The following is a 21,027-nucleotide window of genomic DNA, read 5'->3' as shown; positions in this document are numbered from 1 at the left end:
GATTACTTTTTTTTTATATTTTTAAATATTAATCATATTTTTCCCTTACTTTATTATTACAAACTTATCCCAGTGTAAACCTTAAAAAGCTTTGGTGTCTGTAAGTCTGCGTCTGCATCTGCGCGTCCAACAATGGCCACCACCACTGGTGGCTAAGACTAAGCCTAAGCTCAAGTCTTGCTCTGGGCCAGAGTCTGGGGGCCCAAGTTACTTAGTTAGTGCTCCAACTGGGGGATCTCTGCCTATAAAAAAAGAGGAACCCCCCTCTCCTTGGCCCGACGGTGTGTATCCCCCTGGTGCATTGCATAAGAGAAATATTTGTGCAATTTGATTTCGCAGAATTGCGAATTCGTTGGAATGAATTCCCGGACTCCTCCTCTCCCAGTCCCACAATCCCCGCCACCTTTATACTACACTACACTCCCCACCCAACTGAAGTCGGCTTATGCGCATTATGATTATGATGATACCTTTGCCGCTCTTTGTTTGTTTGTGCCGTTTGTTGTTACTTGTGTTGTTTTCGCCTTGTTTGCTGGTTTGTTACTCGCCCGTCGCGATTACGGTTGAAATTCTATGCGGCAGAAGTCATCATGATCTGAGGGTAGCTGAGGGAAATTCTCTGGAAAAGCATTTTCTTTTCATACCATCGCCAAAGGGAGTGAACCGCAGGCAGGCTCTGGCCCCGAGATCAACATGGCCAGATTGTGTTTGCAATCATTATAAACGACCACGACCAAGAAAGCGGATCAGTTTTGATTGGTCGATGCAGCAACTCCACCAAGCAATTTGTTTTTTAGCATTATCTACCCAAAAATTCCACTATTTAATTAAAAAACTCTAAAACTACTATTATGGGCATTCTGACAAAACATTTAAAACGACATTATTACGAATAAATTTTGGATAAAAAACAGTTTGTAGATGGAGTGTAAACTTACACCCTTGTAAAAAACAAAAAATGTATGTGTTTTTCATTAATTTAAATGCAAGTGTAGGTCACTCAAGGTTCCAATAGCACTGAAAATAAAAGGATGGTTCTTTAATATATTATCTCTTTTATCCTTAAATGGAATAATTGAATCATCAATTGTTTCAATCTTTTTGGGCCAGCTTAGTTGCATTTCTTGATAAAATATACAATTTTTAAAAATACATTTTGTTCATCTTAGTATTACCGGTACTTACCTGTACTTCCTCTGGCAGGCGACAATTTTTCGTGGAGTGTTCATGTGTGCGAGGCAACACGCCCCTGTGCCACACGAAAATGAAATGAAATGGAAAACGCGGGGAGGCCAAAACGAGAAACTGACCAGAGAACTGGACCCTGGGCCTGGGCAAGCTGCTAGGAAAATGAGACGCTTATCTAAATCTTCATAGTTGGCTAAGCGCGGCCTTTCCCTTTCCAGCCATCCCCGGCTTACACCCTCGACTTTTAGGTTCCCTTTCGTTCGTTTTTAATTGCAGCCGAAACGTGAGCGAATTGTAACCAAAAAATGCAATTGTGGTAGGAACCCGGGGACTGCAACGTTTCCTTCTCGGTTTAGGGTTTTTCTGTTTTTTTTAGTTTTGGGTTATTCCTTTGGCTATTTAATCGCGGGCATTCGTGCAGCATTCCTTTGGTTAGGGAGGCGCTCCCCTCCCGCACACTCCAGTGGCAATCCCTAATGAAGAAGGGTCCCTCTTTGGATCCGGACAGTGGACTTGGCATTTGTCATCCAAACATGTAATTATGCCACTTTGCGTCAGGTTACGAGCAGACCCATTTACATTTGTTCATCTAACAAGGGGCATGAGGAGAGAGAGAAATAAACAGCCAAGGTCCTTAATGAAAGAGTCCTTGCCAGGTGGAAAGTGCATTCGAATGGGCTGTGTAGGACTGTAAGTTTGGAGAAATAATATTATACATAAACATGTTTCACAAGGAAACTGCGGTTTAATGTACAAATAATTTAAATGAGTTGTAGTTATGATTTTAAATATATATCTTAAGATTCAAGAATAGATTTCGGAATAGTACTTAACTTGATGAAGTAGTAGATGCAAGGATTGTCTAAAAAAAACAATACTCTTCAGGAAACATACCAAATTATTTAAATAATATTTAATCATAAGAAAGAGTCCACTTTTTTTGATTTTATTTTATTTTTAAGACTATTATTTTCTACATTAAAGCGATGGATATCGAAGACAAGGCTTTGCTGGGCTCGTTAGTTAGCTTCTTCCTCATAAACCTTACCATACCCCATCAGGCATTAATAACAAGTATTAGCATGTTACCTAATCACACCTGCACATCTTTGGAACATGTAATTCCCGTGCGAGACATCTCGGTGTCGGCGAGATCCAGATCCCAGGGCCAGCAACATCGTCTGCACACTTGGCAACATGTTGCTGGCAAATGGAACTGCATAATTGTCGCCTCACGTGCAACTTGGGCATTTCAGCAAACAGCCTTTCAGCATTTCAGCACCCAAAAAGAAATGCACACACACTCAGGACCCAGAACACAGAACACAGAGCTCTGAACACAGAACATGTCAATTAAGTGGGCGAGTGAACCCGAACCCAAAACCTGCGTCACAAGTGACATGCGAACGGCAGCGAGATCTGCAAAAAGAGCCAGAATGACAATGGCCCCAATTAGGCCAGTAATAAGCCATAAAAGCGAAGAGTAACCCCCTTTTTTTGGCCTCACGCGATGGCCGTCATTATTACATTGAAACCAGAGCTCCCGCCCAAGTTTATATCATTTTCAAGTTTATAGTTCTCGCCTGATCTCCTGGCCAACTCAATTACACAGCTCAATGAATGGTTTCTTGAAATATATAGGGATAAAAAAAAGGAATGCCGTCCAATTGCCAAAAGACCAGCAACATAAATCCTAAAAATACAACAAAATCCTTTGGATGAGGCGAGTGTCCAGCTTTCAGTTTCTCCGATAAGCAAACATAAAAAGTAAACGTCATTCGCATCGCTTCTTCACAGTTCAATTCTTATTTACACAACGACAAAAAGCGGAGCAATAGTGCCAGAAAGATATAGCCAAACACCCACTCCGTCGTCTTGAAAATACGATACAGTGGACTAACCATACAGTGGACAATCAATTTAATCCATAGACAGTTCATATATTTCATTATAAGCCATTTTATTCAATAATTCCATTCCAATGGTAGCTGTTTTATGGCAATAAAATTTTAGGAATTTTTTAAGGATTAAGCCTTTAAAAATAGTTTACTTTATTAAAGTCTTACTGTACTTGCTATGCATTTTGTGCCTGGACAAAATTGTATTTTATTGCCAAGGATTAGACGCAACCCTTCCGCCACTGGCCTGGTCACTTTCCACTGATAAAGACAGGAGCAGAGCGTGGGCGGGCGGTCGGTCAGGTCAGGTCAAGTGGAAGGGTTCGACTTTAAGCGCTAACCCATCGGAAAGCAATTTATTTACACGTGGCCCGGCTCTGAGGATTCCTGCGGCTTAGCTTCCCGTATTTGCTCTGATTTGATGCGATTCTTTATGGCTGTCCATAAAGTTTGACAACGCAAAAAATTAATTTTGAACATGGTGAGCTTTTTTTGCCCACTTTTTATGACTAAAGCCCGGTTTAAGCCGTAATTAAGTGGGTGTGTGTGTGTGCGATGTAAGCCAAGTGGTTATCGCATGGCGAACAGTCATCTCTATGCCGATCGCTGGCTAATTAATGCCAACAATTAAAATCACATTTAGATGCCAATCGACATGAATAATTGTGCAATATTTTTATTGAAAATAAATTCGAAATTTATTGTCTGCCATATCCTATAGCACGCACCCCTAAAAATTAAATAAAAAAGGGAAATCCTCTCGATGCGAAAACGAAAGCGGATCAATTGCTCAAAAGATCAATTGGCAATTGACAAAGCGATCGCTCAGTCGAGATCAAATCAGATCAATTCATCCCACTTTGGCTCCGCATTTGGCCTATATGGATAAAGAAGTGTGTGTACATATCCATTGAGGCATTAAATCTCCGCTCTGCATCCCAAATCCAATGTGTTGCATTTTCTGCCACTGAAGCGCATAACGAGAAATTCAATAATCCGCCTAGCATTGTGGTTTTGTGGTTTTGTCTGTAACAAATTGTGGTTTTCGGGGGTTTGCATTTAAGGTTTGCCTTTCGGCTTAGTCCAGTATTTGAGTTTAATTTAATTTTCTCAATGAGGACTCCGATGCCGCTCCCATTCCCATGGATATTCTCGCATTTGAGGCACCTCTGCACCTTGCACTTTCGGTTTCTGGGTTTAATGCTTCCTGCGTTTCTCATTTTTGGCGGTTTAAGGTCCTTTTTTTTTCTTGGTTTGGGGAATACTCGGCACGCGCTGCATTTTTACTGCTTCATCCTGCAGGCTGCAGGTTGCCTCAGCAGGTGCAACTCCCGGCGAGTCGGGTCGATTTTCAGGACCAAAGAAATGTGTAATTCATGTTTCCGCTTTGCGAGAGGGATGCCTTCTGGAAGATGTTAATTGAGTGTTTATAGCCTACAACTATTTAGAAGATAAGTAGTAGTTTTTAGACTCTAAGATAAGGTAAGATAAGATCGTTGTACAAAAATTATAATTTTAATTGTTAAAAGAACAATCTAGCAATCTGAATTATTGTTTTTAAGAGTGAAGTTATTTAAAGATTTGTTATTTTTGAAACCGTGATATGCGTGGTAAGTTGGTCGAACGGAAGTTATGGGCAAGCCCTAGACATGGCCAGAAAAGCATCGCTGATTGGCCAAAAGGCGGAGCCAGAGCCACGGCACCAAAAGCGAGTTGTGCGCATAAATTATGGCATTAAGCTAGCCAACTGGGATTGGATTGGTGCAAGTCGGAGGTAGCCTCGATGCGAGCCAGCTCCCCAGCATCCAAGCAGGTTTTTCTTCATCCTGTTTTTGGCTGTTGGCGGTTCGGGCCAGAAAACTGTTCCCAGCTAGCGTTCAAATTAGTTGGCCCAAAAGTCAAATGCCGGAGCTGAGGCCAAGTGCTTTCCGAAGATCGAAACTCCGGCTGACATGTTTATTACGATAGCCCATGGAGACATAAATCGGAGGTGGAGTGGAGTGGCCAGAGGACTTTCGTCAGTGCAAATTCAATTAAAGTTGACATTTTCCAATGAAACCAATGCAAATTGCCGGCTAGCCATGACAAACGTCAGGCGTCAATCAGACGGCAGCAGCAGGATATTTATGTGCCAAATGCATTATTTATCTAGCTGCTCCTCCGATCGCCTGGCTAGCAAAATTTATTATATTTTATAATGTAACAAATGGCAGAGGCCTTCGAACGTGAGCGCCGTTCTCCCAGGAGTCGGACTCCCAGCGGGTCCAAATCGAAGAGCCATAGCGTTTGGCAGAGTCCATTCAACTCGCTCTTGTATCGAAATCGGCGATAACAAAAGCAATTTGTTAACCGCCAGCCAGCAAAGGGAAAGGAAATCCCACCAAAGTATGTGAAAATATTAACAACATTTTCGAAACAACCCAGAGATGTTTGGGAGGAGAACGAAAACTGGTTGCTCTGCCCGAAGGATCAAAGGCTATTAGCTTAGTTTTCGGGGGAAACTTTTCAATATATATTAGTTTCATTTGGGATACTTTTAAGACATCAGGCATTACATAAATTACATAATTTTGTCCATTTTTGATCTCCCTTTCTTAACATTATAAAGATAATCCTATTTCCTCTCCTTATATATTTTTCTTAACTTACTGCATCTTTAACCATAACTTCCCGCAAAACATTAGAGTATTTAAGAATTTCAAAATGCTGAAAACATTAAAGTAGCCTAAAGCAGCTTGATTAATTTTATGAGCGATCAGCCGTTAAGTTCAGCGCACATGAAATTCGCGATACTAATCTAGCATTAAGCATACGCACCGTGAACGTTAACGTGCGCTTATAAGTTATAACCCTACCCCAAATAAGCCGTGGCCAAAGCCGCACAGCCTTTCCCAAAAGGTAAATACTCATTAGTGAAATTTCTTATCACAATTTTGTTCCTTTTATATATACATTTTGTTTTTGTTTTTCGATTTTAAGCTGGCGGCGTTGGCGAGTTGATCTTGATGCAATTAATAAACGGCGTTGGCCAGGCCATGCACTTAATGGTCATGGATATCCGGAAGCAGGCAATAAAAAGGGTTCGAAATCGGGATCGCAGCCAGATCGCGATTATGATTTCTCTCAGCTCAACCCCCCCTGGGGCGGACTTGAACCGAACTAAACCGAAACGAAATGAAACGAATTACTGGGACCACACAGCTATCCGGGGGCAATTGCCAATTGCATTCATCAACATGACAGCTACTCGTCCGAATCCCTCCTGCTTCTCCTTTTTTTCCTTTCAATTTTGGCCGTGTTTTTGTCCGGGGCCTTTGGTAAATTGACAGCCGCCGATACTCAATTTGAATGCAAACCACAAAATTGGATAATTTCCCAGTGACAATCGAGAGGGTCCTCCCAGATCCCAGTGCTCCTTGCCTTGCCTGGGATTGCCTTATCCCTAGCCCCTGATATATGCGCCGAGAAAAAAGTTTCCCAGGAGCACTTGCCGGTGACCCCACAGAGTGCTCCATTCCATCCCAGCGACAAACAAAAAGACAATGGCTCTGGCGGCTCTGTGGGGCTAAGGCTCGTATGCAAAATAAATTTCACTTCCGAATCTGAATCGGAATGAGGAGGAGCGAGCAGTGGAGTCCTGCTCCCAGCCGGTTGTTTCATGGCTTGTTTTACATATGTCCGCACCTAAGCAAAAGATGCAAGACCTCGTCGGAGGATGGTGCAGCTCACCCACCACTCAAATGCACTGAGCAAATGGCTTCAAAAGGATCAAATTGTTACTAAGTCCAACAAAACTAATAAATGGTTGAATGAGTCTTCTTTATTAACGATACTATGTAGTAGGCTTTAGAACTAAAGACCCTCTTACACAAGTTCATAGAATATATATTTTTTTAAGTGTAATCCATCATCTTGTGGCCCTCTGGGAGCAACTCGACAATGGGCCAAATGGCTGCCTGGAAAAGGCAAAATGCAGGCGACTCGTAAATCCGCAACGATTGCTTCACCAGAAATCGAGAAACCATACTGAATTGATTGCATTTGGAGCAGGATAAAGCGAGGGGGCGGATGCCTGCATGCCTGCCGACCGATCCCTGCTCAAAATGTTGCAATTAATTTTTTCACAATGCTCTTTGTGCTATTTAGTTCTCGAATTTGCAGCATTATGGCAGCGATCCGGCTACCTCTCGCTTAATTGCCCCCGAAAAAAGATTGCTGCAAAGAGCAGCAGAGTCTCAGAACCCCAGAACCCTGAAACCCCAATCCCAAGGCCCAAAGACAAACAGTAGCTAAATAAAATTAAAAAAGAGTAGAAAAGAAAAAAAATACCGAGGACTCCTGGACTTCGTCCGTTTTGGGTTCGCGATTCTGGGCTTCTTTTTGGGGCCTTTGATTTGCATATATTTTGGTTTTAATTAGTTAACAAGCTGCTTTCGTTTGTTGCGATTGCATGTTGAACCACGACGCGTATCGTAGATGCTGTTCCCCGCTTTTCTTCTGCTTCCAAAATCTCCTGGCTTCGGGTTGCATGCAAAAGGAGCAGCGAATCAAACACGATTTTTAGCAGTTTTCAATTCCCGGAAATCTTGTACGATATGTAGCACCATACAACTGTGGATTGTGCTGTGCTGATTGTCCTTAGCTAAGTTAAGAGGAACCAAAAAAATTAAAACTAGTAAGGACACGTATATTGGAGAATCGACTTGGCGATGCTCTCTATTTAATAGCGCAATTATGATATCTTTTAAAATAACTGACATAAACAAGTTAATCTGTACGATCCCTGTAAGTCCTTAACACTTTCATGGATTTAGAAATATCAGTTTAATCTCATAAATTCCTTCACTCTGTTTTAAATTATAAATCTTTATGGAAAACCAAGGATTCTGAAATTTATTAAAAATTTGAGATATACGTTTCTATGTCTTCTATATCTTTTCTCTACCCAATATACCTCTTAAAGTACTGAGTATTTCAGACTCCAGACCGCGCGCGATTCGATTCCGATTTCGATTCCTCAGTATCGTGCAAATGTTTCATTATTTAACTGATTTCAGTTGGCCAGTTAAGCTGGCCAGCTGGCTGAAAACAAAATAAATAAAGGTCCAGCCTGGACTGCAGTTGGAATACCAACGAAAATTCCAAGATGTTGTCATCAATTAAGACCGAGGGCTGTTCGCACCTGAGAGGACTTTATTAGGATGCGTAAATTATGGTCTAGGCCCGAACAGAAAACAGAAATGGCGCTGGCCAATAAAATGCCAGATAAATCAAGGCGAGGGCCCAGCAAAGAGGTGGAAATCAGCGGAGCTGGAGTTCTGCAAATTCACCAGAAATAAGCTGGCGAAACTTATTTGCATTCGCCCTGTTGTCAGCGCCTCCGCCTCCGACTACTCTGGGTTTGGGTCCTCCATCCTGGGCATCCTGCTACTGACAGTCTGCAAGAAAAATAAAACAAAAATGAAGCAGAATAAGAGCCAAACATGAAAACTGTTGCCCACGAGTCTGGCGAGTACTGGGCCAGACGACAGTCTTTGTTCCATCTTGTTAAGACCTGAACTTTATGCCAACTCCAGGGATCCAGCTTCGGAGCAGCTCGTACTAGCCCCCTCCTTTATTTCAGGCCCCCTTTCCGGGTCATTGTTTCTGTACGGGGGTCTGTAGTGGGGCTTTGACAATTCCAAGAACTTTTCAGGTGGCACAGCATGCTCTGGCCAGACACACTTTTGGTGGCCTCGTGCAGATCCCATTGTGGGGCTTTCAATTAAAATATATTTAAGAACAATTTGGTTAGAAAAATTGGAGGATGGGAAAGGTTAAAATAAAAAAGAGACCATTTTGCAAACTAAACTTAAAAAACTTCAGAAAAAGTTCATAATTCTTCTAGGGGTCTTGTTTTAGTTTATTTCTTATTAATTATTTAAGAAAAGTTTTTCAGATAATTTTAAACTCCTAGAAGTCATAAGAGTTACTAAAGGATCCATGTGTTCTGTGTAAATTTATGAGTAACACCCCGCCTAGCTATTTTGATTGAGATTTGCTTATTCTTTTTCATTTTAATTATTTTTTTTGTCTTGTTTTTGGTTCTTTGTTTTTGCGTTAAGTGACGGCTTTTCATCAAAGGAGTCACGATGATGGCAACTGCGGCGCATACAAATTAATGGATCTGGCTCGATGAGGTCTGCAAAAATATGTACGTAAAAACAGGCACAAAAAATTTAAATGTGGTTTGGGCATGTTTTATAATGTCATTATATAATCAGCACAAGTCGTACAAATCGCTGAAAATTAAACAGAAAGAACTAAGCAGAATCGGCCTTTGTGGCGGCAAAAGAAATATCAGTTTTATTTTGAAAAGAAAGACAGTGCGGATCATGACATTAAAACATATTGGGACAGTAAAGCCATAATTAAGAGATAATTTAATATGGAGAAGGGGAAGACTGCTGTTTCTCTTTTAAATGAATAAAATAAATAGGCAAATGAGTTGTATTGGATTTAAAAAAGCGAATTATAGTTTACCGAAAACTACATTTACCTTATTCCCAACTATGAATCACACTTTACGGCTTCATACGACATCTAAGCCAAAAGTTATATGCGTAATGTTCGTAAATGTTTTCAGCTTGTTTATGTTTGTTTATTAGTTTTTTTTTGTATACACTTTTTTATGAAAATTTACGAGCACGTCGTTAGCCGCATTTTTGTTAGTTTTTTTCCTTTGAAGATCGCCTCGAGTTATGGCCGAATGTTTGGCTTGTGGCAAATGGCCGAAAAGAGAGATGCTTATCGCTGGCACTGTTAATACCCCGCATTTAAAAGTGTAATTAACGCAATTTGAAATATGAAGCGAGCGCACGGTAACGAAAGACTTAGGCAGCAAACTTGCCACGCTCGGGGTCAGCAGGAAGATTCAAAAAGGAAGCAGGAAGCTCGTCCAGACGCGGGACATGAGAATATTTGAACATGACTCAGTCGTACGGCTCGTGCTTGACACGTATTCTGAAGGGACAAACCCCAATACCCTCCAACACCACCGTCCACCTCCGGCACTTCAGCTACGCTCCTCCGGTAGCTATGCCTTGATTCTGCACACAGAATTCCTAATTAGCCAAGGGCTGCACTTGCTCCTGGCGTGTTTCCCCGATATTTATGCGTTCGCTGGGCTGTCCGCATCTATCAATTGTTAACCTGCTCCTGCTACGTCTGCTGGGTGGCCAACTACCGGGCCTGCCTCTATAAATTACATTCAAACTCGGGTGTTTGTCACTGGATTTTCAATTATTTGTAATTTATGAGATTCACTCCCGGGTCTTTGTAATGTTTTTATAATTTGTCTTTATTGGTTTTTGTCATTTCATGTTTTGTTTTCTCGCTGTTGTTTGTATGCCTTGCTCGTTTTCAGTTTTTCATTTGTTTTTGGTTATTGCATTTGTTTATAATTTGCATTTGCGTTTCATATAAATTATATTAATTAACTAGGTGAATGCTTAATGAGTATACGAAAAAAGCGTGACAAGGCTTAAGAGAATTTTCTTTTAATTGGTTTTGGCTGCAGCTAGAAAAACTCAACAATTTTCTTTTTTTTTTTTTTTTGCATATTTTACAATCAATATTGGAATTCCTTTAACTATGGCTTTCGCTTGCTTAATAGATTTTACATTCGTATAGTTTATTTTTTCATAATATAATATATGTAGTTTAAAACGTTTTTATAGTTTGTTCTCTTCGCTAGGCAAAAAATTCCATTTTTAAAATAAATATTCTGCGAAATGTAAAGTATATATTGTATACAAAAATTATAAAAATAATAATAGTATTTATATAATCACACCAATCAGCACTAAACATAAAACTAACTAAACATGGACACGGACAAAGAAGTTATTTTTTAGGCGATGATCTTGATCAGAAGCGGGGCGTTGTAATCCATCGGAGATAGAGTTGGTCGATAAAGCCAATATGAAAAGCTAAAGCTGTGTGTTTGTGTCTAGTTGTGTGTGAGTTGTGGGGCGCAGATTAACTAACAAAACTTACAATGTATACAGAATTCTTTAAGCATCTTCCATTTGTGAATCAACAAATTCGAGACAATCGAGCACCCGAACCCTGCTTTGCAAAATCACACAAGCATACATACAGACAGACATACGTTAAAACAGATCATTAAGGCTTAGTTATTACTCGCTGTGTGTAGTTTTGTTTAGATTTAGCTTTCATTTCTTGGTTTTTGTTTTGTTTATCATTTGCTTAGAAACACATTTTCGATCTATCTTCTACCCGAAATAGTTGGCTTACTGCTGGCTTTTCTCATTATTCATCACTCTGCAAATTATTATTAGTATATATGTATATATAGTTCTGTGTGAGAGATATAGTGCCTAAGTGTGTGTGTGTGTGTTTGTTGGTAGGGAGGTTGTAGTTTGTGTCTTCGTTATCTAACGACTTTGGCTTTTCGAATGTTGAATTAACCACTGCAGTGTTATATCAATGTTGTCCTTTTCCTTACACGAAATACTATAACAGCAAATTTCACGATCCTGTATGCTTGATAAATTCCTGCAAATTAAACACATTTTATTTTAATTTAGGAAAAACATTAGCTTTTGACTTTAAGTCAAAATACGTACATGCGCTCGATGAGCCCGGTTTCATCGAGGGCGCCTGGAAGATCACGTTTGTTGCCCAAAACGAGCACTGGAATGCCAGCCAGTTGTGGCTTATCCAACAGCGAGTGCAGCTCATTTCGCGACGCCTCCAGTTTGTCCAAATCCGCTGCATCCACCATATAGCTGAGGATTCAAAATATGTTTTGATATTCTTTAAAGTTTTCTTTGAAGTTATTTGTAAGATACTTACACAATCGCATTAACGCCGCGACAATATCGCTCCCACATGGAACGGAAACGGGGCTGACCGCCTATGTCCCACACCTTGATTGTCACATTTCCCCTAGTGATCTTTCGCATATTGAAACCAACTGTGGGTATCATGTCCTCAGCAAACTGGCCGGACTGTGAAAGAGAAGCAGAATATTATAAGTGTTCCCAGGTAAGTATTCCCATTAATATGCTGGCCCAAAAGTATGCAACACATTATTTTAGATGTAAAAATGGTGTAAAATTTGTCGTGATATTAAATTTCCAATTGCTTGTTTTAAAAAGGGAATTTCTATAAAAAATAAAGCTAAACCGATTAATTTTTGAGTCACTTAATTCAAGTTTTAAATAGAGAAACAGATTGAAAATGAAAGTGGGAAAGCGCCACTAAAAAATCATCCAGTACGTATTAATCTAAATAAGCAGGGGATTACAAAGTATTTGTTCAGACCGTATTATCAACAACGATAAGCTGGGAATATTTTCCGTTTTCGAGAACTTAAAGAAACAGATTTTCTGAGCTACAGTGCAGTTCCAGTGCATGCGGGCACATTTGATTCCAATTTGATGGTTGGCGGGCTCACATGACTCATGAAGTCAGGCGGGCACAAAGGCAATCGCTCCTCCTCCGCCTCCGCCTCATTGTCTACTGGGAAAACAGCTTACAGGTTCGTTCAGATTCGATTTCCACTCTTGAAAAATCAGATCGCGACTTTATCAGCTTGCAGAAATGGGCGACAAAGACAGGGGCGGCGGCGGAGTGGGGTTCACAGGGGGTCGTTTGGCTGATAATGGCGTCATTGTGCGGAACATGCGTATAAGTTTATTGATTACGGGACGACCACCGCTGGAACAATAAACTTTGACACTAAAAGAAAACGTGTTAGCACAGTGTTAATTATTGATGGGCCGAAAGAATCCGAAAAACAAAGGCGCACCCGTGGACTAAACTAAAATAATCGTTGGCTATCGAATTCCTTTGTGTTTTGCAGTTTCCTGACATTTATTAGTTACTAACATACAGTAGTCATTCCCGGTCCCCCCGGCTTTCACTGGGCGACCACCCCCCTGTTACAGCACCTCGCCCCTGCACACTAGCGAAAATTCGCACACACACACAAACAAACAAAATGAAAATACTCACTGCAATAACATTGACAAACGTAGTTTTCCCGGAGAATTGCAGTCCCACCAGCGTCAATTCCATCTCCTCTTTCCAGAAGATGCTCTTGAACCAGTCGAGAATCCTGTTGATGAGGGCCAACATCCTGGGGCGTGTGTCTGGGCTGTGTTTTTACAAAAAATATGATTTTCCAAAGAGCGTAAATGGCGTTGGCTGAAAAAACAACTGGTCAGGATAGTGTGACCAGAGGCGACTGATACGAAGATACCCCAAAAAATCTGGGTGTTTCCCGACACTGGCAGTTGTTAAATTATGTATTTTCTATTTTAAATTTTAAAAAGTTTAACACATTAATAGGGCACAAACCTTTTTTAAAGTGCCTTACTAGTTTTAATTGAATCGTTTTATTCTTCACTTTAATCCAAATGAAAGCCAAAATCTCTGGCCGAAAAAAATACTGAAAAGCTAAAAATTTGAATATCCGTTACGAGCTTTGCAGCCGTTTTTTGAATGATGTTTAGTTATTTAAGTCGCTTAATGATGTATAAATATAACCCTTAAAAGAGTATATAATAGTATTTATATTCTTTCACAGTTCACTTGAATTCAAGAGCTTGATTTGGTTTTAATATGCGTGGTGAATCCCCGTTTATTGTTCGGTTGCCCACCCCAATGGATACCCTCGCGGAACCGTCGACCGAAGTTCGTCGCTGCCTCTCGAATTATTATTAAGTCAAAGCTGGTCGCGTTCGGGTGCGCGTTTGGTGGAGCTCCCTCTACTGTTGCCTCGCTCCCCCTTTTATCTGCCTGCCACTATCACTTTACTGAACAAACAAAGAATATATCCTGACACCGACCGACACCGTCGCCAAGGAAAAGATGAGCAGCAAAGTGACCTTCGCCTTCGACAACAACCCATTGGGTGTCTATCAATCGGGTCAGGTAATCTCTGGGACCGCCGAGCTCATTACTGACCGTCCGAAAACCATTCGATGTAAGTAGCCCTCGCGAAGACGCAATATTCTAATGTCTTAGCCATGACGTCATGGCATGGCATGGCATACATAGTTCTCCATCCCCATTCAAAAGCCCCATCCGCGTTCCCATCCACTTTCGTTGCGTAGTCGCGCCGTCATTAATATTGTTGGTATATTGTTGTCTGATGTCTTTATTGTTGTTGCTTTTGTTATTGTTACCGGCAGATCTGTTTGATTTAATTGTGAGTTTATATATAAGCTTTATGTACAGCACACATGTGTGCCCGCTTGACTGGGCTCGGATATCTGATAGCGACAGAAAAACTAGTTTTGTTTTGAAATTGCGGCCGCTGTTTATATTATAACATATTTGACTCACTCTGATGGCCGGCTCAATTGGCCAGAAGCCTACGAATTCATGGCTATATAATGGTTCTAACTCCCTTAGTGCCTATATTAAATAGGAAGTTATTTTTAATAGATTTGACTTGTAGAAATATTATACTATTTGCTTCTAACTTGTACATTTTCATTTACGCTCTGCTTCAGTTTAGTTAGAGTATTTAAGGTTTTCCAACGATTGGAAAAAGCTAACATAAATATACATTTTTTCTTATTTATAACTACTTTCAAATCGAAATTACAAAATGCCTAGAATGAAATACCTTAAATAAATCAAAATGCAATAAAAACAGATTATTCTTTGAGAATAATTTTGAGAACTATTATTGTATGAATTCCAATAGCCTGAAACAAGAACACAATAGGCCGAAGGTTAAATACAATTAAAGTAAATGCATAATTGAATTACAAACCGTAAATTAATCCAATTGCAGCTATCTTCATAACCTTGAATGGCTACGCCGAGACGCGCTGGCAGGAGACTGAGGAGCGGGTGGGCGAGGACGGGAAAACCACCAAGTCTCTGGTGACCCACACCACCACCGAGGTCTACTACAGCTTGGACCAATATGTCTACGGCCAGAGCGCCGGCTCCCAGCTGGAGCTGCCGAAGGGAAAGTACGTCTTTCCGTTCCGCACTACCATTCCACCCAACGCTCCGACTTCCTTCAACGGCACCCATGGACAGGTCAAGCACGAGGTCACCCTGACCATCGACCGTGCTGTCCGATACAACAACACCTTCAAGCAATGCTTCACTGTGATCCTGCCCCACGACTTGAACAAGCGGCAAGAGTACGCAGTAAGTAGCATTTCTTTGCTTTTGTTCTTTACTTTCAGCCACATTTTAAAGTACTTTTCATACTTTGCCCAGTTATCCCAAAAGAAAATTACATTGTAAATTAATGCTCACATTATATATTTTTTAAAAAGTTCTGGTTAAAAAAGATCCTTTACAACTTTGCGTTGACATGAATGGCCAGAACACCGTCATCCTCGGAGCTGCCGATGGAGATGTTGGCCCTTCCATCAGATCCGACAGTGACGGTCTTGCCAGTGCAGGAAGATCCACTCTTTGAGCCGGAGATGACGTCGCAGTAGGTTCCCGCGGGAAGGCCGGTCTGGACGGAGCTGTTGAGGTCGTAGTTGTCGTTGTTGAATGCAACAAATCCCTTGCTGCCGCGGCTGAAGGCGATCTGGTTGCTTCCATTATCCCACCAGTTTTGGATGGCATCGGAACCGACGGCGTTCCGGAAGCCGACCATGTTGTAGATCTGCTTCCAGCGGTGCTCGCACACCCATCCGCCGCTGCAGGAGTTGTCGCTGTTGAAGCTGGGGGAGGCGATGTTCTGGCCATCAGTAGTGGGAGGGCCCTGGTCGGTATCCGTGAAGGAGAAGGAGGACATGACGCGCGGAGTTCCGAAAGGATGGGCCAACATGAAGGCGGAGGCCATCTTGTACTGCTTGGGCACCTTGTAGGTGAGAACATCGGCACCGCCGGCTCCATGTCCACGCTGGTTGTCGTGGTTGTCGACGAAGACCAGGGAGCGATCGGAGGCAGCAAAGCCCCAGCTCACACCCCAGTTGACCAGATACTGAAGCTGGTTCTTGCCACGGAAGGCCTTTCCAATGGAGTCGGAGTGACGGAACTCGGTGATGGCTCCCAGGCCAGTGTACTCGGACTTGCTTATGGCCTCGCCACCCATGTCAATCACCTCTTGGACGATGTAGGCCTTGGCACCGGACTCGAAGCCGTGGTCGGTGTTCAGATTCTTCAGGCTTCCGTAGATCACTCCCAGATCAGCGGGCCACATGTGCTTGGCAGCGTCCACACGGAACCCAGCCACTCCCAGATCGATCAGGTGGTTCAGGAACTCCACAATCTTCTCCTGAACGTAGGAGTTGCCCTGATTGAGGTCGCGCAGTCCGACCAGCTCGCAGTTGCGCACCTGGTTGGCATCGTTGTAGTTGGAGATGGCACAAGTGGGGTTGAAGTCCAGGGAGGAGAATGGCACTCCTGGATAGCTCTTGCTACTGGGACTGGCGGTGCTGCCACCAGTGCCGTAAGTGCCTCCATTAGCAGCCATGTGGTTGAAGACGACGTCCACGTAGATTCGCACTCCCACATTGTTGCAACGCCTGACCATGCTGGCGAATTGCTCCTCGTTGCCGGAACGGGTAACCAGTTTGTAGGAGATGGGTTGGTAACGCTCCCACCAAGGGCGGCTGTCCTTCACAGCGTTTTCGTTAACAGGAGATACCTGCACACCAGCATAGCCGTAGGGTCCCAGGAAGTTCTCGCACTCAGCGGCAATGTCGTCCCACTTCCACTCGAAGAGGTGGACCATGCCACTGCGTCCTGAGGCGTAGTTGGTGTTGAACTGGGCGTTGGCCACCGCCAGGAGGGCGAGGCATACAATACTCTTTGCCAGGAACATTTTAATTCAAAGCTGAATTTTGCTCTGAAGCAGTGAAGGCCCTGTGGCCGCTTATATAGGGGTCTACTGATTCGCGGGATTGATTAAATCTCGGGATCTAATCAGCTCCGGGGGAGTTTCTTTGCACTTGATAACGATACGATAATTAAAAATAGCTTATCAAAATTCGAACAGACCCACCGGCTGGTATGGGCTGATGTCTATGACGATTAGTTGAAGAATTGATTAATGGTATTCCTTAGACACTGCATTCCTTTTATATCGCACGGAATGCGTAATTTATGTGCCACTTCAGGAACACGCGAATTGCAGCGTGATCGGTTCAGACTATGACCAATGTCTCAGTTAATAGCGAATAAACAAATAATAATCAAGACAATTCTAAGACAGATATTTAGTGTTTAGTTTTTTGCAATAAATTACCTTCCTAAATCCCTAAATGATTATCTTGGTACATTTTTCACAGGAACCTTTGAAACGCATCGAGGAAAAGAGCTTTTGGTGGGGATCCATCTTCGGAGGCAACAAACCAATGGTTATGGACGTGAGCACGTCCTATTCTGCCTACGTGCCTGGCCAGAAGATTAACTTTCACCTGGTCATGGATAACCAGTCTGATGTTCAGTGTCAAGACGTCAAGGTGCGCCTTCTCAAGAACGTCTCCTACCGGGCCAACTCTTCAGGGACCAAGGAACAGCTCAAGGTGACGGAATCCCGGGTGGCGGACAAACATTGCGGAGAAGTGCTGAAGCACAACAAAGCCCGCTTCGACGAGTTCCTTGTGGTGCCGCCCACCACACCCACTAGCCAGGGCGAGAGGGATCCCATCCGGGTCACCTACACACTGCGCTTCATTGCAAAGACGTTCCGACTGCATGGCGGTGGGGATTTAGTTGTCGACTTTCCATTAACGATTGGAACGGTGCCGATATCTGGAAGTGCCAGTGACAAGGGACCAGGACACACGGACAAATCCCAAGCCAATGGCAATTCCTACGAGGGTAATATCTGGGAGGGGAAAATTGTGTGTTTATTTAATAAAATTTTACATTTTCTTCAGGCTCTCCCAACTTTCAAGAAGATGTTAGTGAGGAGCAATTCGAATCGAATACTTTCAAGGCTCGTTATCCTGTCTATCCATTCGATGGCAAGCCTGGCGTCGCTTCCAATGGAACCAATGGGTCGTCCAATACTCCCAGTCTTTATCCAAGAGCGGAAGGAACTCATCCTGTCGCTCCAGCGCCCTTTACGCCGAATCCCGTGTCGCCAATTGGCCCGAAAACAGCGCCCTATCCGGTTCATCCACCTGGTACCCATAAATCTCCACCATACCCCACAAACCCACCCGTTGCACCTGCATCTGCCCCAGGCGGAAACTTTGAGGTGCTAGGCTTCAGTATTCCACCGGGCTATCAACCCACGCCCAGTGCTCCAGCTGGCGCTCCCACAGCGGGAATCGGCTGGAAATAAAGTCCAATATTGGGTTCTATATATAAGATATTTTAACAAATCTATGAGGGCAGCATTTCAGACCTGTGTTCGTAATACCGGGACTGTATAAACGATAGGATTCAAAACCTAATTTTCTTATACCTGTAATTATAATAGCAACCGACAAATTGTATTATATCGGATCAAAAATATATAATTTGTGGTCACTCAATCACGTCAAACTAATAATGTATTGTATATTATATTTTAAAATATCAGGAAGAGATTTCTTGGGGAACGCACTTGACTTATTTTGCTTAACTTAAGTATTAACTATCTCATGGAGATAGACAACAGGTTTCGTTTCTCATTCGGTATATGTACAGATTGAAGATTGTGTCATTTGGCCAGAACCTAGAACCTAAAACCAAATTTTTTTAGTTAATTTTTTGTGAATTAGAAAATGACTTTTAGGAAATACTTTGAATGAGGACAATATATATATTTATTGAACAAACATTTTATATTTGTTAAAAATTTCTAGTTAAGTAGGGTCCTTTACAACTTTGCGTTAACATGAATGGCCAGAACACCGTCATCCTCGGAGCTGCCGATGGAGATGTTGGCCCTTCCATCAGATCCGACAGTGACGGTCTTGCCAGTGCAGGAAGATCCACTCTTTGAGCCGGAGATGACGTCGCAGTAGGTTCCCGCGGGAAGGCCGGTCTGGACGGAGCTGTTGAGGTCGTAGTTGTCGTTGTTGAATGCAACAAATCCCTTGCTGCCGCGGCTGAAGGCGATCTGGTTGCTTCCATTATCCCACCAGTTTTGGATGGCATCGGAACCGACGGCGTTCCGGAAGCCGACCATGTTGTAGATCTGCTTCCAGCGGTGCTCGCACACCCATCCGCCGCTGCAGGAGTTGTCGCTGTTGAAGCTGGGGGAGGCGATGTTCTGGCCATCAGTAGTGGGAGGGCCCTGGTCGGTATCCGTGAAGGAGAAGGAGGACATGACGCGCGGAGTTCCGAAAGGATGGGCCAACATGAAGGCGGAGGCCATCTTGTACTGCTTGGGCACCTTGTAGGTGAGAACATCGGCACCGCCGGCTCCATGTCCACGCTGGTTGTCGTGGTTGTCGACGAAGACCAGGGAGCGATCGGAGGCAGCAAAGCCCCAGCTCACACCCCAGTTGACCAGATACTGAAGCTGGTTCTTGCCACGGAAGGCCTTTCCAATGGAGTCGGAGTGACGGAACTCGGTGATGGCTCCCAGGCCAGTGTACTCGGACTTGCTTATGGCCTCGCCACCCATGTCAATCACCTCTTGGACGATGTAGGCCTTGGCACCGGACTCGAAGCCGTGGTCGGTGTTCAGATTCTTCAGGCTTCCGTAGATCACTCCCAGATCAGCGGGCCACATGTGCTTGGCAGCGTCCACACGGAACCCAGCCACTCCCAGATCGATCAGGTGGTTCAGGAACTCCACAATCTTCTCCTGAACGTAGGAGTTGCCCTGATTGAGGTCGCGCAGTCCGACCAGCTCGCAGTTGCGCACCTGGTTGGCATCGTTGTAGTTGGAGATGGCACAAGTGGGGTTGAAGTCCAGGGAGGAGAATGGCACTCCTGGATAGCTCTTGCTACTGGGACTGGCGGTGCTGCCACCAGTGCCGTAAGTGCCTCCATCAGCAGCCATGTGGTTGAAGACGACGTCCACGTAGATTCGCACTCCCACATTGTTGCAACGCCTGACCATGCTGGCGAATTGCTCCTCATTGCCGGAACGGGTAACCAGTTTGTAGGAGATGGGTTGGTAACGCTCCCACCAAGGGCGGCTGTCCTTCACAGCGTTTTCGTTTACAGGAGATACCTGCACACCAGCATAGCCGTAGGGTCCCAGGAAGTTCTCGCACTCAGCGGCAATGTCGTCCCACTTCCACTCGAAGAGGTGGACCATGCCACTGCGTCCTGAGGCGTAGTTGGTGTTGAACTGGGCGTTGGCCACCGCCAGGAGGGCGAGGCATACAATACTCTTTGCCAGGAACATTTTAATTCAAAGCTGAATTTTGCTCTGAAGCAGTGAAGGCCCTGTGGCCGCTTATATAGGGGTCTACTGATTCGCGGGATTGATTAAATCTCGGGATCTAATCAGCTCCGGGGGAGTTTCTTTGCACTTGGTGGGGTACGATAATTAAAAATAGCTTATCAAAATTCGAACAGACCCACCGGCTGGTATGGGCTGATGTCTATGACGATTAGTTGAAGAATTAATTAATGGTATTCCTTAGACACTGCATTCCTTTTATATCTCACGGAATGCGTAATTTATGTGCCACTTCAGAAACACGCGAATTGCAGCGTGATCGGTTCAGACTATGACCAATGTTTCAGTTAATAGCGAATAAACAAATAATAATCAAGACAATTCTAAGACAGATATTTAGTGTTTAGTTTTTTGCCAATAAAATACCTTCCTATATAATCATCTTGCTATATTTTGGACGGGAACCTTTGAAACGCTTTTGGTGGGGATCCATCTTCGGACGCCTTCTCCGCCTATGCAGAAAATTATCTTTCATCTGGTCATGGATAACCAGTATAAAAAAGTAAACAGGGGCCCTTTGAACAAATAAAGATAAGTAGCTGAGTAGTTTGCTGAATACGGAATGGTATACGGAATATCTGAATCGGATAA

The 21,027-nt window shown here is 43.2% G+C and overlaps 4 protein-coding genes across 4 annotated transcripts; 1 reads left to right on the top strand and 3 right to left on the bottom strand.

Annotated features, from left to right (window-relative positions):
* Positions 1-10,608: 10,608 nt before the first annotated feature.
* LOC6501611 (ADP-ribosylation factor-like protein 8) lies at positions 10,609-13,354 on the bottom strand. The gene is made up of 4 exons (XM_001955555.4): positions 13,110-13,354; positions 11,946-12,100; positions 11,717-11,878; positions 10,609-11,645 (listed from the first exon to the last, which is right to left on the bottom strand). The coding sequence occupies exons 1-4, from the start codon at positions 13,230-13,232 to the stop codon at positions 11,525-11,527; spliced, it is 561 nt and encodes a 186-aa protein (XP_001955591.1). The 5' UTR covers positions 13,233-13,354; the 3' UTR covers positions 10,609-11,524.
* Positions 13,355-13,754: 400 nt separating this feature from the next.
* On the top strand, positions 13,755-18,585 carry LOC6498968 (arrestin domain-containing protein 1). The gene is made up of 4 exons (XM_001955553.4): positions 13,755-14,082; positions 14,902-15,269; positions 17,372-17,906; positions 17,966-18,585. Exons 1-4 carry the CDS (start codon positions 13,968-13,970, stop codon positions 18,373-18,375), a joined length of 1,428 nt encoding a protein of 475 aa, XP_001955589.1. The 5' UTR covers positions 13,755-13,967; the 3' UTR covers positions 18,376-18,585.
* On the bottom strand, positions 15,370-16,970 carry LOC6492910 (alpha-amylase 1). The gene has a single exon (XM_001955554.4). It carries the CDS (start codon positions 16,903-16,905, stop codon positions 15,421-15,423), a length of 1,485 nt encoding a protein of 494 aa, XP_001955590.1. The 5' UTR covers positions 16,906-16,970; the 3' UTR covers positions 15,370-15,420.
* Positions 18,586-18,817: 232 nt separating the features above from the next.
* LOC6501610 (alpha-amylase 2) lies at positions 18,818-20,425 on the bottom strand. The gene has a single exon (XM_001955552.4). The coding sequence runs from the start codon at positions 20,377-20,379 to the stop codon at positions 18,895-18,897; it is 1,485 nt and encodes a 494-aa protein (XP_001955588.1). The 5' UTR covers positions 20,380-20,425; the 3' UTR covers positions 18,818-18,894.
* Positions 20,426-21,027: the final 602 nt, after the last annotated feature.

The sequence above is a fragment of the Drosophila ananassae genome, chromosome 2L (genome assembly GCF_017639315.1).
Source record: "Drosophila ananassae strain 14024-0371.13 chromosome 2L, ASM1763931v2, whole genome shotgun sequence".
NCBI classification, from domain to species: domain Eukaryota; kingdom Metazoa; phylum Arthropoda; class Insecta; order Diptera; family Drosophilidae; genus Drosophila; species Drosophila ananassae.
Note: the sequence above shows the minus strand (reverse complement) of the source record. Positions and strands in the feature narration are given on the sequence as shown.

What these genes read in the sequence shown, in the direction of transcription:
- LOC6498968 (XM_001955553.4), top strand. Translation starts at nt 13,968, where the DNA reads ATGAGCAGCAAAGTGACCTTCGCCTTCGACAACAACCCATTGGGTGTC. An exon ending in CCGTCCGAAAACCATTCGAT is followed by an intron (nt 14,083 to 14,901) that starts GTAAGTAGCCCT and finishes ATCCAATTGCAG; the next exon opens with CTATCTTCATAACCTTGAAT. An exon ending in CAATGGCAATTCCTACGAGG is followed by an intron (nt 17,907 to 17,965) that starts GTAATATCTGGG and finishes CATTTTCTTCAG; the next exon opens with GCTCTCCCAACTTTCAAGAA.
- LOC6501610 (XM_001955552.4), bottom strand. Translation starts at nt 20,379, where the DNA reads ATGTTCCTGGCAAAGAGTATTGTATGCCTCGCCCTCCTGGCGGTGGCC.
- LOC6492910 (XM_001955554.4), bottom strand. Translation starts at nt 16,905, where the DNA reads ATGTTCCTGGCAAAGAGTATTGTATGCCTCGCCCTCCTGGCGGTGGCC.
- LOC6501611 (XM_001955555.4), bottom strand. Translation starts at nt 13,232, where the DNA reads ATGTTGGCCCTCATCAACAGGATTCTCGACTGGTTCAAGAGCATCTTC. An exon ending in CGCGGCGTTAATGCGATTGT is followed by an intron (nt 11,879 to 11,945) that starts GTAAGTATCTTA and finishes TTGAATCCTCAG; the next exon opens with CTATATGGTGGATGCAGCGG. An exon ending in ACCGGGCTCATCGAGCGCAT is followed by an intron (nt 11,646 to 11,716) that starts GTACGTATTTTG and finishes TTTAATTTGCAG; the next exon opens with GAATTTATCAAGCATACAGG.